Raw genomic sequence first — 17,867 nt, forward strand, 5'->3', positions numbered from 1 at the left:
AGATATGCGGCAAATTATCTATGAAAAAGAATATTATACTACCTACAAACGAATGATATAATTAATTCTTAGCTGTGCTTTGCATTTCTACAAAGTAGTTTGTAACAAAAATCTGTCATTTAAAAATAATACGTTTGTCTATAGGCCGTCGTGGCGCAGTAGCACAAGGTGTAACTGTAACGCGACGGTTGTGGGTTCGATCCCCACTCGAGAAAGTGAAATATTTATTTATGTTTATATTTCTATTTCTTCGCTCTGATGTCGAGGCAAAGCGCGGCAATGAGTTCTGCCACTCAACACGCACAACAGAACTCGGCACAGAGTGGGGAACGGAGTGGCTTAACACTAGGTTTCCTCTGCCTACAGCAGGGTAGGGTATGCGGGATACAGTGTGTTAGAAACAACCAAGAAACTGTTTAAATATTTAAAGCGCCTGTTATCTACTATGTTCTGGATTATCCAGTTCTTATTTTTAGAAATTAAAATACGACATTATTAACAACATAATCATTTTTAATAAATTAAAAAAACATCTTTTACAAAATAACAATTATTTTAAATGAAATTATTAACATAGTAAATACTACAAACTACATTTTAATTTCTATTTGCTAACATATCTTATTATTATATATTTAGGTCTAGGTACATAATTATATGACGACTAGATTGCGCTTTGATTGATGTTTGTTTTATCACTGCATCGTAAAGAAAAGATAAAGAAGTAAGAAAGAAGAAATGTAAGAAGAAAGTCTTTCGATGATTTGGAGACTGGTATACTAGATTGTGGACACTCCACTAACTCTATACTATTTTGTACGTGCCCTTAACGTTAGATATTCAGTTATTATCATCAAATTCTTCACTGTCAAAGGTCAATCGTCTGGCGTTTGATATAATTTTTCTATGAACACGTAACACTCTTCGTTTGGGAGTTTCTTGTATAGTTTTAGTGGCAGATGAGAAACTGGCAGGAGATTGTTGCTTCTTTGATAACTTAGGACTTTGGATGGGAGTCGATGTTGAAATACCTTTAACAAAAAGAAATTATTATATTTAAGTATATTAATAAAACAAAAAAATAAACGAATAAGTTTTTAGGTAAAACTAGCGTCTATCCCTTCTTTTCCTCTGTCAAGATGGAAGTTAAGGCTACAAATAAAAAAATTAATAATAGACTTACATTTTTTACTAAAAATGTCCTTGTATTCCTTCTCTGACATCAGCTTAGCGATCTTGGCATGTATAACTCTCTCTGTAAACAAAATATAAAATTATTAATAAATTACTTGGATAATATTATGCATTTTATACATTTAATCTGTTGATGTATCTAACACTAAATGACAAAAAGATTAGTTTAATTGCAAATTTTTGTTCGTTTTCCACTTTTCTTCTTTAACTTCGGACTTTGTTTTAATAAAAGCGAGAAATGAATGAATGAATGAAAATTCTCATTCTTCCTATTAGAGAACGAACTCACAATATAATAAAATATTAATTCACTTACCTCTGCTAACTTTACGTTTTCGGTTGGAACTATTATACTGTTCAATTCGGTCACCCAACATGGTACAAATTTCCGATAAATTAAAATTCATTTTATATAGAGTCGCGAAGATCTTATTAACTCACGTATCAAACTCAACTGATGTATTTAGATTACTTACAAGAGCTTTTATACTAAACAAATGATAATTATTAAATCACAATCAATTAATTAATTGTTTTGTTGTTTACATCATTAAGTATGTAATTAGATGACAGGTCTGTTTTACTGGATGTCCATAAAATGTCCAAATAAAGTGTTTTACTACACTCAATCATTTCAGCCCATTACAGTTAACTCTTAGATATGAACCTAAAGTTAAAAAAAACAATAATTAAACAACAAACAAAACACTCATTTGTGAAAACTGATGGTAAAATCTTTCGTAGATGACAATCGAATTCACAAACTTTATAAAAACCTGTCGGTGTTATTTTAAATGATTTTTATTTTTTTAGCTTAACTCTTTTCCTCGCATTTTAGGCGACTTTGCGTGGTGCCTACCTATCATATATTTTAGTGTTAAGACACTCCGATCGCTACTTTTCGCTTAATTCTAGAGATATTGTGTGTTAAGTGGCAGGGCTTAACGCCGCGCTTAAATAAACTTAGAATAAATATTTATAATTCTAATGAGACATTTATTTTATATATTGAGACCATCGTGGCTTAGGGGCACAAGAGTGTGACTATAATGTGACAACTGGGAGTTCGATCTCCACTCAGATGAATTATTATTTATTATTATTTTTATTTCTTCGCTCTGGCACCAAGGCCAAAGCCAAGCCTTGAGTTCCGCCACTTAACACAAAATGCAATGCTATTTTGCGGCATAAATGGCTTTTTTTTTGTTTTTTTTTTTTTGTTGATAGGCAAGCATTTGTCCGCTATCTCACCTGGTGGTAAGTGACGATGCGAACGAAGGTGGAGCATGCTTGCCTAGGTAGTACCTATTCACTCGTTCCTTAAAGAGGGCAAATGGCTGTATCTTTTGGCTGTCTTGACAGACGAACGGACGAACGGACAGCAAAGTGATCTTATAAGGGTTCCGTTTTTTCGTTTCGAGGTGCGGAGCCTTTTTAAGGCTATTAATTAAATTTTATGAAAAAAAATGGGAACATTTTTTTAATTGACCATACACTAAATTGTAAGAGATGTTGTAAATTTTTGTGGAAAAATTATTCCAAATGTTTTTTTAAATAATATTTACTCAATATTTCAGTCGCGTAGCTAGGGAGGTGCGAGCGGTGCGGTCGCACCGGGCAACAAAAGGAAAGGGGCATCAAAGTCGACGATTATTTTTTTAAAGGTAGCCAATGTCACATTTTAGTGTCTGACGTAGAAGACACTTTGTTTTTTAGACCTTAGACCATTTTAAAGGGCATCAAGTCCTCTAAGGCGCACCGGGCATCAAAAGGAAAGGGGCATCAAGTCGACGATTTTTCTTTTTAAAGGTAGCCAATGTCATATTTTAGTGTGTGACACTTGATCTACGTGAGAGTAGAAGACACTTTGGTGTTTTTTTTTAGACCTTAGACCATTTTTAAAGGGCATCAAGTCCCCTAAGCCGCACCGGCAGCAAATACCCTAGCTACGCCACTGCAATATTTTAATCTAATATATACTATTAGATATGCGGCAAATTATTTATGAAAAAGAATATAATACTACCTATAAACGAATGATATAATTCATTCTTAGCTGTGCTTTGTATTTCTACAAAGTAGTCTGTAACAAGAATCCGTCATTTAAAAATAATACGTTTGGCTATAGCCAACGCCACTGGCCTATAGGCCTTCGTGGCGCATTTCCATTTCTTCGCTCTGGTGTCGAGGCAAAGCGCGGTGTTGAGTGCTGCCACTCAACACGAAATGCCTCTACAATTCGGCACAAAGTGGGGAACGGACTGGCTTAACACTAGGTTCCCTCTGCCTATCCTGATTTATGCGGGATACAGTGTATTAGAAACAACCAAGAAAGTGTTTAATTTTTTAAAGCGCCTGTTATCTACTATGTTCTGGATTATCCAATTTTTATTTTTAGACATTAAAATAAGAAATAAAACATCGACATTATTAACAACATAATTATATTTAATAAATTTAAAAAAAATCTTTTACACTATAACAATTATTTTAAATTAAATTATTAACATAGTAAATACTACAAACTACATTTTAATTTCTATTTGCTAACATATGTTATTATTATATATTTAGGTCTAGATACATAATTATATGACGACTAGATTGCGCTTTGATTGATGTTTGTTTTATCACTGCATCGTAAAGAAAAGATAAAGAAGTAAGAAAGAAGAAATGTAAGAAGAAAGTCTTTCGATGATTTGGAGACTGGTATACTAGATTGTGGACACTCCACTAACTCTATACTATATTGTACCCTTAACGTTAGATATTCAGATATTATCATCAAATTCTTCACTGTCAAAGGTCAATCGTCTTGCGTTTGATATAATTTTTCTATGAACACGTAACACTCTTCGTTTGGGAGTTTCTTGTATAGTTTTAGTGGCAGGTGAGAAACTGGCAGGAGATTGTTGCTTCTTTAATAACTTCGGAGTTCGGACGGGGGTCGATGTTGAAATACCTTTAACAAAAAGAAATTATAAACTACATTTATTATATTTAGGCAATAAAACAAAAAAATATATAAACCTTGCCTTTTTAGGCATAATAAGTATATTTAGGTAAAATGGGAATCTAAGATTAGATTCTTTTTTACCCTTATTTCCCTTTTTTTTTCTTTTTCAAAATAGAAATTAAGTGTAGAAATAAAAAAAATAATAGACTTACATTTTCCACTAAAAAATTCCTTGTATTCCTTCTCTGACCTCAGCCTAGCGATCTTGGCATGCACAACTCTCTCTGTAAACAAAATCATATAAGATTATTAATAAATTATGTAGGTAATATTATGAATTTTATACATTTAAACTGTTGATGTATCTAATACTAAATGACGAAAAGATAAGTTGAATTGAAAATTTTGTTCGTTTTCCACTTTTCATCCGAATGCGGGACATTAGATGTTGAATTTGGAGAGGTAGAGCATATTTAGATTGGTAGAGCTTAACCTCGGACTTTGTTTTAATAAGAGCGAGGAATGTATTAATGAAAATAACTCATTCTTCCTATTAGGAAACGAACTCATTATATAATAAAATATTCATTCACTTACCTCTGCTAACTTTACGTTTTCGGTTGGAACTATTATACTGTTCAATTCGATCACCCAACATGGTACAAATTTCCGATAAATTAAAATTCATTTTATATAGTGTCGCGAAGATCTTATCAACTCACGTATCAAACACAACTAATATATTTAGATTACTTACTAGAGCTTTTATACTAAACAAATGATAATTATTAAATCACAATCAATTAATTAATTGTTTTGTTATTTACATCATTAAGTAATTAGATGGGGATGGGATTTTTATTGGGCTTTCATAAGAAGTCAACATTTTCTTTGCTTTGCCTCGAAAACAATAAAGCTTTTATAATAAACTTTACATAGTATATTATTTTTTTATTTTTAACTTAAATTGCTTGTTTAAAAATACTAACGGCCCGCTCGCGGTTTCGCCCGCTTATTAAAACTTGGTAGAGACGAGTATTACCAGGACTATATTTTTATGTTATCTTTTTCCAATTTCCTTTTCTTTGATCTTGTATTGTTCAATGCGTTCACCCGACATTGTACAAATTTCAGACAGATTCAAATCTATTTTATTTATGTAACATGAATTATTAAGAAAATTCATATCAGAATGAAACTCAGATGATAAAAATAATTGATTTGCTACTCTTTTTATACATTAAAATTAGTAAATAGTGTAATTAATTAATTATTTTGCTACTCTTTGGCTTCTTTAACTGTGGTTAAATTCTTAATTGTCGTTAATTATTCGCAAAAATACTTTACATAAGGTAGGTACATGTTACAATTGGTAATTATATTCATTTTATAATAAAATATATTAATTATTTTTGTGTGCTTAGTTGTTTGTGGTACAATCATATTAAAAATTACTTTTCATAACACTTTGTGTTGTTATATTGTTTTTTTAATTTTTCGGGGCAAATCTTTCGTTAGTAAAATTTTTGGATTGGGAACCAGACTATTCTGTTTCTAAAAAACCTGAATAATTAAATAAGAACTTCAAAATAATTTCGAAACATAAAGAAGCTATAGAAATAAACAAATCATTGATTGCAATAACTTTCCTGTTATTCTTATAAAACGTTCCGTGAATATAGTAACAATAAGAATATAGACACAATAAATATGTATTTTAGAAAACTACTTACATTCTGAGGACAGTAGTGGCGCAAGGGCACACACGTTTGACTGTAAACATGACAGGTTGTGGGTTCGATCACTGATCGAGAAAAAATATTTCATATTTTCATTTCTTTGCTCTGGCGTCGAAAATTTAATTAAATTAAAAATTAAATTGCATAAATTACTATCGAAATTTCTATATGTCAATTTTTACAATTAAGAAAATATTTATTTTATTATATCAGTTACAGGTTTTACATAGAAAAAAAAAACGATAATATTTAAAAAATAATTTATTCAAAATAGTTGCTTATAACTAAACACGAAACTGGGATATCATTGGATATTTGTCAACATCCTTTACAATTGAAGGAATTAAGAGTAAGGCACAATTTCACTTATATTTAATTACATTATAAGGCCACATATAAAAAAATCAAGTCAATTTAAAAAAAAATTACTACATAATTAAAAATACCGAAAACAAGAAGATTATATAAAATCACTATTTTTGTGAAGCCAATTAAAGAGAAAAATATATTTTTTTAAATTACTCTAATTAAAAACACCATGTATATCAAAACCGTTTAAAAATCATTGAACAAAATTACTTAACTTAATGAAAAGGTAAAATATATTAATTATATTACATGTAGTTAGGCAGAAGGCATATTTGGCATTCAACTTAGAAATTACAATTTAAAAAAATATGTAAATTAATAATGTTATAGTTATATCTATAATAATATTATAAAGTTACAAATTTTACATTTGGATTTTTTTTAGTTACGAAAATGGGGGATTTCACTGATTTGACATGTTTTTTAAAATTATTAACACTGGGATTGACCTTAAAAAATTCTAACATCTTAAAATAAATAAACAACGCATTTTATTTAGTTTAAGTGCTCAAAATTACAGTGACTTAATACATAATTAATCTTAACAAATGCATCACAACAAATGAATTAATTAAAATTTAAAATATGTACATTTTAGAGAAAAAAATATTGTACATAAGACTTAAATAACTAGAACATTTCAATAATAATTGGCATAATAAAAAAAATCGCTACATTAAAAATTTAAATAAATGGTGTTTTATAACTTCACGCTGTATCCCGCAAAATTGTAGGGTAGGCAAAGGATACATAGTATTAAAACACTATTCCCAACTGTTCATACCTCTTGAGACATAGCATGTTGAGAGACAGAATTCAACACATTGTGTTGTCTTGTTACCAGAAAAGAAAAAAAAAAACCACCCGAATAGAAATTGCAACCGTCACTTTTACCGCCAAATGCCATGTCGACCGAAATATAAGTGATAATTAGAACTACCAACACAAAATTAGATATTATTTAAAAAAAACACTAATGTTGCATTAACCCTTGCACATATTTGACAGAAGACAGTATTTCATCACTATCGGATTCCATGCTTTGGAGCTTATCCTCGACATCGATTATGAAATCTTTGTCAAATGCCCCCTTTTTCAGAGCCATTATACAAAAATTGTTTAGCGCTTTAAAACACTGTTTCCTATGAGCATTGTGAGGCTGATTGTCCCATACAGGTGTGGCTTTAACATAAGACCATGATAGCAGAACATATTTTATAACAGACTCCCAATGCTGGGATTCAACAAGTACCTTTCCTTGATCAATCAAACACTTTTTGAAAGCCATCAAATGTGTTGAAACTCGAGAATAAGCTGGTGAATCCGTTTTGGACGTCAAACGAGAAGTCGGTAAACTTTTGAAAATATTAGATTTCAAATAATTCAATTTTTCCTCTAACGGCGTTAAATCTGGAGTTGGCATATCTTGACGTATCTCCTTCTCTACTTCGGGGTGTTTGTTAGTAATACGTTTTATCATATGGATAAGTTGCGTAGGACTAAGACCTTTTAGGGCAGAGTCTAAAGGACCCGCGAATTCGCCATCGAAAGTTCTATCCAGCCGCGCCCTTTTTATAGGTGGCGTGCCTTTGATTGGGGTATTAATTTTGAATTTTTGCGGCGTACTTAAGTCGCTGAAGTCGATTTTTTCGGGAGTTAGCGGTATCCGTTCAACTTCTCCTAGTAAAAGGCGTTTTCGGGGTGTAGAACGTAATGTTACACCCAATTTGGGGGGAGAATTTCTACCGGGTGTGTTTTTTGGGGGAGTGCGTACAGTTGATTGGAAGGTTGATCGCTTTAGGTCGATGTCCGGCGACCATGTCACTGGGAGACGCTTGCGACCTGAAATAAAAGTGTATGTAGCATTTCATATCACATTTACATTATTAGTCCTTTCACTGTGGTTTCTTATGATTATTTCATACTATATACTTTACTTATTACAAGTATACTTTGTATTAATTATATAAAGTTTGTGTAAAATATCCAAAAACACAATTGGTTACTTCTTGTATATCCTATTTCATTTTTAACAGTTTTTCATTTTCCTTCGATTTTAACAATACATGTTGAGTGCATGGTCGTAATCAATGCTATGCTTTGTATACGCGTAATTGAAAGATTATGACGATTTAAATAAAATGAAGGAATGAGGCAATGGGGATCGAACCCACAATCATCGTATATTTACTTTCTTTTTATAATTTTACATCACGATTGCGATTTAAAATTATAAAAAGAATCAGTTCCCATTTGCCTTATATTCACTTTAAAAATATTGAACTCGCTACTTGGACGGTTTCCATACAAAAAAATACATGTTTTAAGTAATAATATTTCTTTTCCTTAAGTGGTATAACAAAAAATAGAAATAATAATAACAAGAAACCTCTTTGCTGTATCAAGAATTCATCAGGTGATGGCGCCGGACTCAAATACCCTGGCGGGAGAGATGGCGACACTTCCCTCGTATTCGTCGTACGTGGATGTAATGGCGTCACACGCAGCCTGTCCAGACGCGCGGGTATTTCGGCCAAAGCTGCGCGGGTACGCCGCGGCGCTTCTGGTGACTCCATTACCTATGTATATCTATTATATCTAATTGAAAAATAATAAACAAATATTTCAATTATTATTTTTGTTATGTTGTATAGAAAGGTAGGCAGATGGAATCTAGTATTAAGAAACTTTATTCCACGCTGCAGAACTCAATTTTAATACATGTGGTGAAATTCAACTCCACTTATAGTAAAATGATTAATTTCCTCGGGTGGTAATCAAACCCACTTCCTCTTCTCTCTGCCTTTCTACTATATAAAGAATACAAGTAGAAAAAAAAGTACAAAATATTCTAGATTTTTTTTTTATGTTGTAGTTAAAATATTATAACTTCTTATTAATCTATATGATAAAAGTATTTTTTTAAAAACATCAGGTAACAGAATCATAACTAATGTTTTTAAATAAATTTCATATAGCAGGGGTAGACAGAGGGAACCTAGTATAAAAAACATACTTCGTAAACCTTAAAAATTAAGTGGTGTCACTTAATTTTTGAGACGTCGCATCTTAAGTGACAGAACTTATACACATATGTCACACATTTTCAGATCAGAACAAGGATAATTAATTCTGTAAGGATTGAACCAACAACCTTACCATGTACTATCCATCGCCACCAAGTCACTATTTTAGTTATATTCAATTCAGAATAAAATAAAAAAATATAATTTATGTTAAAATACCTTGGTATTAAGTGATTTTTATTATAATCATGTGAATATTTAAATGGTTTAAATGATCTATACTAAACAATAGTATATATGAATAAAATGCATTAATATAATACTATATTTTTTAAAGTTAGGAAAGCATTAAGAGACAGAAATATTTAAAGCTAATTTTATTTGAAGTAGTTTTGTGAAAAGTTAATAATTAAAATATTTAGGTGAACTGCATATTAGCGACAATGATGAATAAGGTGTTAGTGGGTACTGAATAAATGCACTAAACTTTGAATGAAGATGAATAGCTCAATGTTAAAATAGCTCAAAAGCTTAATAAAGCTTATCAAAATAATTCTTAAAACTGACCTGCACGATGTTTTATAGTGCTGTAGTGAACGACATCTAGTGCTTTTCATAAAATCATCATGACTGAAGTTGAATCTAAACTTACGATAACTTTTAGAATAGTAATGAATCAGTATTAATTAAATTTAAACCATTTATATTTCTGACTTCAAACTAATGTGTTATATTCAAATATCTAATCCAACATAAACATATAAGATGCTTAAAACCAAGATCTCGACTGCTATATTATTTAAAGACAATTTTGTGATTGCATCTTAAATATATTAATATTACGAACATTATGAAAGTAATATAATAATTATAATCAGTAAATACAAACCTGGTTCAAAAATTGTGTTTGAAAACAACTATTAAAACTTGCTCAAATAAAACTAATAAAAGTAAAATTGGCGCACAAATTGACAGTTGCAAACAACGGTCACAGGCTACACGCTTTAAAAAAAAACTTTACGGCTGCGTTCAAATTTTATAATGTAAAATATGATTAAGTACGCTTACCTTAATATATTGCTTAATAAAATACAATAAAGTCATTTAACTATTATAATTATTGAAATCAAATTACACACACATACACAGCTCACACTGCACTCATCAGAGTAGGCAGAGGGAACCTAGTATTCATTTCATTTCCCACTTTCCGCCGAGTTATGGACAATGCGTATTGAGTAGCAGGACTCAATTCCGCGCTTTGCCTCTACATTGATAATGTTACAATAAATGATTTTCAAAATTAAGCAACATTTATTTATTTCAAAATTCTTTTAGTTATAAAATATTCTAATTTTATTATTATAATGTACATAAACAAACCTATAATAAACCCTTTATAAGTTTATCATTGGTTTTTAAAACAGCATTTACAATGTTAAATTTATTAATTAATTATTCCTCAGAGAATTAACTACAAAAAATATAAATTGATTGGGTAGCCAACCAATTACGAATAGAATTGGTTCCTAAATATAGTCTATGTCTGTAAAATAAAATGATGGCTTCGTATTTTTTTTATATTTCACTAATCTGTGAATTTCATTCAACTATCAACTTTGCTATATATCAAAATAATACATCTTTGTTTGTGTGTGAATAATTCTTTGCCCATTTTTGTAAATTACAATTTATAATAGCCTTAAAAAATAATATTAAAACAAAAGTGAAAATAAAACATTAGTTGAATATGTAAAATATAGTGCTTGAATAAGTTTTTAATTTCTTAATAGAGACAAAATATTATAAAAAATAATTAGTATTATCGTCATAGTTAAAAAAGAAAGAATAATCATAAATATAATTGTATATGAATTTGAAAAGAATTAGTGAAAGGAAACTTGGAAGTAGGGCAAATAGTGGTGTAAACAAAGTATTGCCGGTCGTATAGTAAGTTCTAGATGTCAATTCGTAAGTCGTTTGCGATAATGGCTCAAGTGTATTATTAAAAAATTATGGAGAGGCTCTCTCATGACTTAAACCTGGCGCTAGAAGAGAGTAATTGTGGCAGGCAGGAGCGGCGTAAGCTTGGACTGCGGAGAAGAACTCGATCCGCGGGAAACCTGCGTTAGTTATTTGTTTATATATGTGGAACTATTATAGTAACCATGACTTATTTGTCTTAACATCTTAGCAGGCAGCTTGATTAGATATTTGTTTGTGTATAGAAGTCATTTGATATAATACCATGAAGTAAATAAAAGTTAATATTATTCTTTTGTTATTATAGAAATATCTTTTAATGAAAATAAAAATGTTCCAATGTAGTCGCAAAATACAAAATATATTAAATGCTTAAAATTTATTTAGAAAAACTAATATCGGTGATAATAAATATGTCTGATCTTTATTCATATTTTTTTTATAGAATGACACAATAATTGTATCTGAATTTGTGTAGATATGAAAATATTATGTTAAATAGTAATATTTTAGCTTTTAAAAACACAAAATACCATAATGCTATTGAAACACAATCAACAATTTTATGTGAATATGTCGGAAATATTCTTTGTCTTAGCTGCCGCAGTCACAGTGAGTTTGGTAGAAGATGGCAGCTCAAGTAGTCCACCACAAGCACCACTGATCACACAACCATTATCAGATTCTGACGACCCTCATCTAAACATTCACAATTCAACAAATTTGAAATCTCGACATTATTGTCAGATAGGAAATTTTGAATCAGATTCATTTAATGAAAACTTTTCACCGACGAGGCCTGCAAATGCTAGAAGGAAGAGGAAGTATAAAAAGATGCCTGTTGAGTATTCTGACGGGAAGAGATCTCCGCCGATTGAAATACTGAGTGTTACTACTGAGGTAAGATTTACTTAATTTTTTTATATAGTAATACCAAAATTTTAATTTTTTTATCTTTGAAAATTAATTTACATATACAATATATTCTATAACAGACTATTATAATCTAAACATTTTAACTGTTAATATTAATCTGCTTATTACTTGGCTATAGCAATACTAAAGAAGTTGTTTCAAAAGTTATATGAATATAAACAACATATCATATAACAAAAACAATGTACTCACATTGTATAACATTACATTGTCAGATAGAGAGTAGTGAACTGATAGGAATTGTTTTTTAGGCAATTATTATTTTTAAAAATCTAAATCAAATCAGGTTCACGCTGTATCTCGCATATAGCAGGATAGTCTGAGTTCTAGTGTTAAAACACTCCGTTCTCCACTTTCCGCTGAATTCTGGAGGCATTGCGTGGAGTTGCGGAACTGAGCGCCACGCTTCACCTTGACACCAGAGCGAAGGAATGAAAATATTAAATATTCCCGTTCGTCGAGTGGGAATCAAACCCACAACTTATCGTTTACAGACACATTGAGCACCTGCGCCACAACTGGCCTTTGTTTATTCATCGCATTTTACTAGTAATTAGTAATTTTTTTTATTTATCGTAAACAAAACTTATATTATAACGCTACATTGCTTAATTCGTTTAACTGAGAAACATAAAAATAAATATAATAAAATAATCTTCATATTTCATCAACTAGTGTACTATTTCGCCATTTCAATTACATGTCAGGATGGCCGAGCGGTCTAAGGCGCCAGACTCAAGGTTCCCCTTGCCTATACAAATGTAGGTGCGAGTTGTTCTGGTCCTCTCTGAGGGCGTGGGTTCGAATCCCACTTCTGACAAATCTTTTTTTTATTTTATTTTCTTTTTTTGCATATTTTATTTTTATTTTAATTGTATTATCATAAATGATTTTATTTTTGTATTTCTTTTGTATATGTGCGTAAAATATTGTAAACATTTTTTTCTTTTTACGTGTTATTCACGTATTTTTTTATTTACAACATATTTAGACGTAGTAGGTAGATGAAGCCTAGTGGTAAATCACTCTGTTCTCCGCTTTCCGTCTGCTTTAGTGACGTGTTTTGTAGAACTTAATATTTTACCAATTAGCCAAATCATAGTGAGCAAATATTTCTTTTTATTTTATAAAAAAGTTTTGTGTCACGGATTTTTATAATTTATATCGCAGGAGTCCACAATGCGCCATAGTTCAGGGCGGCAACGAATCATTGTCGATACCTACAGTAAATATTTAATTTTACAATTAAATGCTTCTCAACTTGAATAATTATTTATCGATTTATAAACGTGAAATGATTCTATAAATATATTTAAACTACTTTTTATTATTTTAAACCATGACTTATTTGTTTTAGCCCAACACCCTGCCTGTTACAATTACGCTTCAGACGCAAAGCGTGTCTCCGTTACTACACGTGCCGAAACAAAAACAGGAGAGGTACCTCAAAGAATAATACATAATTAATAAATAGAATAAAATTTTATAAAAAATATCATATTATTATTTGTTAATTCATAATTTTATGTCTTTAGGAACGCTTTCTGCGGTAAACGAAAATGGTCTCACAGAGATAAAAGTGATGGTTGCGAAATGAGAGAAAGATCCTTTAGTGGTGGATGCTCCTCTAAATCTTCATTCTTTAAAAGTGATTTTAAATCTAAAAGGCACGACTGTGAGAAACGAAGGAAAGATTCTGTTTTACAACCAGGAAAAATTGTATTAAAGAATCATAACGCTGAAGATGACACCCCATCTTCTTTTTCCAATACGCCTTCTTTGCCCGGCAGTTCCAGCTTTAATTTCGTGTATAAGAATTTATCTAAAAATGGAACCCTAAATATATCTAAACTAACCGGATATAGAATAGCCACAGATCTACCGCCGTTTTTTAACGCTGCATCAGGTTCAGGGAAAAGTTTTGATGGAAAATATCAGAGGAAGATCAAAATGTTAAACAAAAGTCATCCACCGCCTAATTTATTAAGAAATCCTTTGCAATTCGAGGATTCTAATAGCGGAATGGATTGTGGAAATGAAAGTAGTTCACTAAGCAGTAGTGACTCAGATGGTGTTATAACAAATGATAGCGATAGAGAGGGAGACGATGAACTAACAGATTGGCCTGGTATAGAAGAATTAAAGGTCTTTAACAAAAGTCTAACGTTCAAATCCTCCAAATCGGTCAATAATAATTGTACTAAATCAGTCAGTAATATGCCTCCACCAAAACGTTTGAAGAAGGAAAAGTTACTAGTAAAAGGTGGTTGGGCGAGTTGTAAGAATAGATATAAGAAGAAACGTGCTAAAGTCGATTCTGGTAACGACGATGACGCGATGGTATCGGATTCGAAGACAGTAGTCGATTTAGAAGAAGAGGCTTCAAAAGAAAAAGATATTATGCCGCATTCCTCGCTATCGACCTTCAGTGATATTATAAACGCGGGAGCATCCGGACAGAACGCAGACGAAACGTTTTTTCATTCATTTCAAGCGTTTCAAGAGAAAACTGAGGGAAAGGAGGAGTTTAATCAAACGCCGCGAACTAATTTCACTTTACAGAAAACATCGTCGAGTGATCTGAATTTAAGTGAGAAATCACCGCAGAGCGATCATTATTATAGTGAACATTCGATGGGGAATGCTACGGTTTCTGAGGTCCGAGAAATTAGGGCGGGTTGTAGGCGCATTAGGGAAGAACGTCCAGGTTTTTTGATTTTGAGCGCAGCTAATGAACAATTGTCGAAGTTTTTGCAAGACTCTTGCCAATCTGAGTTGAAGTTGCCAAGTTTTCAAGATCCCGTCGAGAAGGAGAAGTTGGAGTCGTTGGCCAAGTTGTACTCGTTGGAGTTGCAAGTGGAGATGGGGCGGCCCATTTTGAGGAAAACTTGGTATGTAATAAAATACAAATGCAAGTACGTACATAAGTACTTCACACTTTTTCTGACAGTGCACTCAGTGTTAAACCAGTCCGTTTCCGATTCTGTCTTTGTAACTACAGCAAATAAAAATAATTCATTAAAGACTAAGACAGCCTCAAATCTGATCTTATGACATGAAAATAAAAAAATCATGTGTGTTTTATTTTTTTTAACATCGCGGGATATACCGCATATGGGGAAGGCAGAGAAAAGTTACTATTTACGTACGCCGTTTGCCACTCACCGCGCATTTTCAATTTTCGAAACATTACGTGTTGGGTCTCGGAGCCGTATTTTGACTTGTTACCAGATCAAGAAAATAAAAATAATTAATTCCCCCGAGCGGGAATCAAACTCCTGACAAGTTTTCTAATAATCTCAATAAATTATTTCCTTTCTAGCAACACAACTCAAGCAATACGAGTAGAAAACAGTTCATACAAAAATCTACCACCGGACCACAAAAGAAGATGTTATGGCGAAGACGCTGATAGTCTAAGTCTGAGCGATCATTCGGTTAATTCGGGAAATGAAATAGATATAATACAAGAGAAATTGGAATTGTCACAGGAAATTGCTGATTCCTTCGCATATGCTCAAGTTGATAAAGATTTGTTACATCCAGGCGATTTGGATTGAAAATTTGTATATATTGAAATGGAGTTTCGATTATCCGGACCTTGGTTATACGGACTGGATTATTAATTTGTTAAATGTAGATTTAAAAGAGTAACGTTTAATAAGATTTAATAGAAAAAAATTATATAGAATTAGGCAATTAAGAAAATAAACATTTACTTAATCTTCATGGTAATATGTGTAACATCCTTTATTATCAATTGTTTAATTATTCAGATATTCGTTTATCAGAATATCTATCAGCGACAATTAGTCCAGCTAATCGAGGTTCTACTGTATATTTAAAAAGTTATACATAACTTTCGATGTTTTTATTGGTTTGGCAGTTTTTTTTTTGGAATTTTGGACCAGAATTACGTGATCTCAATGTATTATGTAATTATTCTGAATAAATTATGTTTGACCCAATTAGGCACTTACTCGCACTAACATTTAAGTTTATATATTTAAGATTTATTTTAGAAATGTGGATGAAATTGGATTAGATTATGCTATAATTAATACACGAATACTTATTTTCTTAGTGAATTTGTTATCGGTATTTAATATTATAAAGTTACAATTTGTTTGGTATAACGCACTTATCAGAAAGTACAGGCTCGAATTATTATTTTCTTCGAATTACTCAATTAATTGTAATTACTTTCCACATAACCCACATGTGGTTTGGCACTTTTTTTTTTTGTCACGTGTCTTACAAATCTCATAGTTATATCCATTATACCATGCGGGCGTAGCCACAGTGAAAAGCCGACCTTTATATCTTATAACCAAAACGTATTCCACCTTATTCACTTCCAATTGTACTATTTCATACAATTATATTTTAATTACAATAACTACAATAAAAAATATTTCCCGCCCAAATTTTATGTAAATTCCATTCCCGCCAACTCCCTCCGACGACCGCTCGTAGACCGCGACTACCCCGAGACTTCCACGCCTACAAGCGATCCGTAACATTATATTTAATATAAAAATAATTAACTAGCTTGTCTCTAGCACCTTCAATTATAATAGCGTCAATTTATTTAATATATTTTGCACACGCTTGTGCTCCTAAGCCACCACGCCTGGTGTTTTTTTTTTTTTTGCACCATTTTCTTATTATTTTATGTTTATCATTAAGATTTTACTGTTTAACTTTGACCCTGACAAATATCGAAAAATAAATATTTATGAATATGTATTACTTTTTAATTTTGACATATAAATTAAAATAACAAATAAATAACAGCTGTTATAATATTTTTTTTGTACTATATAAATTTGTAACTAAATAAATGCTACTGAATAGTTACAGCTACTGGTTAGTTACATAGATTTATTCACTATAGAATAGTTTTACACAGACACCTAAATATATAAAGATAAGCAGATTTTTTATTTTAGTTATAATAATTTCATATATTCCATAATAATTACATATACTTAGCTCCACATTTATATGTTTAGTAGAACTTCAGATCGATCACTTCAATCCGTTTTTTTATTGATTGCTTATTTATTGATTGCTTAATAAAAATTTACTATGTTGGTTTACAAGCTTTATTCGAGCATATTATATTTGACCAGATTCATTGAAATAAATTATTAAATTTACATTTCATTAAACTGTGCCATAGGTAAAGCGTTTTTTTAAATATTTTGTTTGATCAGAAATTTAAAAATCCATCTTAATTATACAGGTTAGTATAATTTAAAACAACTTTAGAAATAAAAACCATATACTTTTTTAACTACCTACTATTTCTAATTGCACATGCATGTATTTTAAACAATAAAATATATATTTAATACTAAGATTATACTGTGGTATTAAGATGTAAATCTTTAATATAATGCAAAGTACGTAGTACTAGGCATTGTAATTTTGTATGCCTTAATTGTTTATCAATTAAATTTAATGAATATAATCCAAATGTTTAATGTTTTTTTTTTAGTATTATAATTTTCATAAGTCATCTAATGTAATAAGACTTGTTTAAATTTAGTACAAAAATATATTCTGTAAAATGATTTTGTAGTTTTATTTTTATTTTAAAAGTCTCACAGTATTTTATAAAGGAATAAAGAATAAAATATTTATATATATTAGATTACA

The 17,867-nt window shown here is 30.8% G+C and overlaps 3 protein-coding genes and 1 non-coding gene across 8 annotated transcripts; 2 read left to right on the plus strand and 2 right to left on the minus strand.

The window, feature by feature from the left end:
* Window positions 1-540: 540 nt before the first annotated feature.
* Window positions 541-1,646, minus strand: LOC146531005 (uncharacterized). The gene is made up of 3 exons (XM_085199839.1): window positions 1,511-1,646; window positions 1,184-1,255; window positions 541-1,031 (listed from the first exon to the last, which is right to left on the minus strand). The coding sequence occupies exons 1-3, from the start codon at window positions 1,599-1,601 to the stop codon at window positions 841-843; spliced, it is 354 nt and encodes a 117-aa protein (XP_085055965.1). The 5' UTR covers window positions 1,602-1,646; the 3' UTR covers window positions 541-840.
* A 4,488-nt stretch (window positions 1,647-6,134) lies between these two features.
* On the minus strand, window positions 6,135-10,304 carry LOC146531006 (uncharacterized). 5 transcript variants are annotated; one of them, XM_085199819.1, is made up of 4 exons: window positions 10,174-10,259; window positions 9,852-9,926; window positions 8,648-8,837; window positions 6,135-8,100 (listed from the first exon to the last, which is right to left on the minus strand). In XM_085199819.1, the coding sequence occupies exons 3-4, from the start codon at window positions 8,832-8,834 to the stop codon at window positions 7,232-7,234; spliced, it is 1,056 nt and encodes a 351-aa protein (XP_085055945.1). In that variant the 5' UTR covers window positions 8,835-8,837; window positions 9,852-9,926; window positions 10,174-10,259; the 3' UTR covers window positions 6,135-7,231. The 5 variants fall into 5 exon arrangements, with proteins under 5 accessions (XP_085055945.1, XP_085055943.1, XP_085055942.1 ...); XM_085199817.1 differs by having other exon boundaries at window positions 8,648-8,856; XM_085199816.1 differs by lacking the exon at window positions 9,852-9,926 and having other exon boundaries at window positions 8,648-8,856; window positions 10,174-10,304.
* A 550-nt stretch (window positions 10,305-10,854) lies between these two features.
* LOC146531007 (uncharacterized) lies at window positions 10,855-17,782 on the plus strand. The gene is made up of 5 exons (XM_085199790.1): window positions 10,855-11,411; window positions 11,866-12,167; window positions 13,561-13,643; window positions 13,739-15,094; window positions 15,526-17,782. Exons 1-5 carry the CDS (start codon window positions 11,300-11,302, stop codon window positions 15,761-15,763), a joined length of 2,091 nt encoding a protein of 696 aa, XP_085055916.1. The 5' UTR covers window positions 10,855-11,299; the 3' UTR covers window positions 15,764-17,782.
* Window positions 12,906-13,023, plus strand: TRNAL-CAA (transfer RNA leucine (anticodon CAA)). The gene is made up of 2 exons: window positions 12,906-12,943; window positions 12,979-13,023. It is a non-coding gene; the product is annotated as a tRNA-Leu (tRNA).
* Window positions 17,783-17,867: the final 85 nt, after the last annotated feature.

The sequence above is a fragment of the Heliconius melpomene genome, chromosome 16 (genome assembly GCF_056956725.1).
Source record: "Heliconius melpomene rosina isolate 202511_hmr_F chromosome 16, ASM5695672v1, whole genome shotgun sequence".
Taxonomy (NCBI): Eukaryota; Metazoa; Arthropoda; class Insecta; order Lepidoptera; family Nymphalidae; genus Heliconius; species Heliconius melpomene.

Coding starts and splice junctions, on each gene's coding strand:
- LOC146531007 (XM_085199790.1), top strand. CDS start 11,300: ATGGAGAGGCTCTCTCATGACTTAAACCTGGCGCTAGAAGAGAGTAAT. Junction 12,168..13,560: donor TACTGAGTGTTACTACTGAG/GTAAGATTTACT, acceptor TATTTGTTTTAG/CCCAACACCCTGCCTGTTAC. Junction 13,644..13,738: donor CCGAAACAAAAACAGGAGAG/GTACCTCAAAGA, acceptor TTATGTCTTTAG/GAACGCTTTCTGCGGTAAAC.
- LOC146531005 (XM_085199839.1), bottom strand. CDS start 1,601: ATGAATTTTAATTTATCGGAAATTTGTACCATGTTGGGTGACCGAATT. Junction 1,256..1,510: donor AAAACGTAAAGTTAGCAGAG/GTAAGTGAATTA, acceptor TTTTGTTTACAG/AGAGAGTTATACATGCCAAG. Junction 1,032..1,183: donor GGACATTTTTAGTAAAAAAT/GTAAGTCTATTA, acceptor TTTTTGTTAAAG/GTATTTCAACATCGACTCCC.
- LOC146531006 (XM_085199816.1), bottom strand. CDS start 8,834: ATGGAGTCACCAGAAGCGCCGCGGCGTACCCGCGCAGCTTTGGCCGAA. Junction 8,101..8,647: donor ATTCTTGATACAGCAAAGAG/GTTTCTTGTTAT, acceptor CTTTTATTTCAG/GTCGCAAGCGTCTCCCAGTG.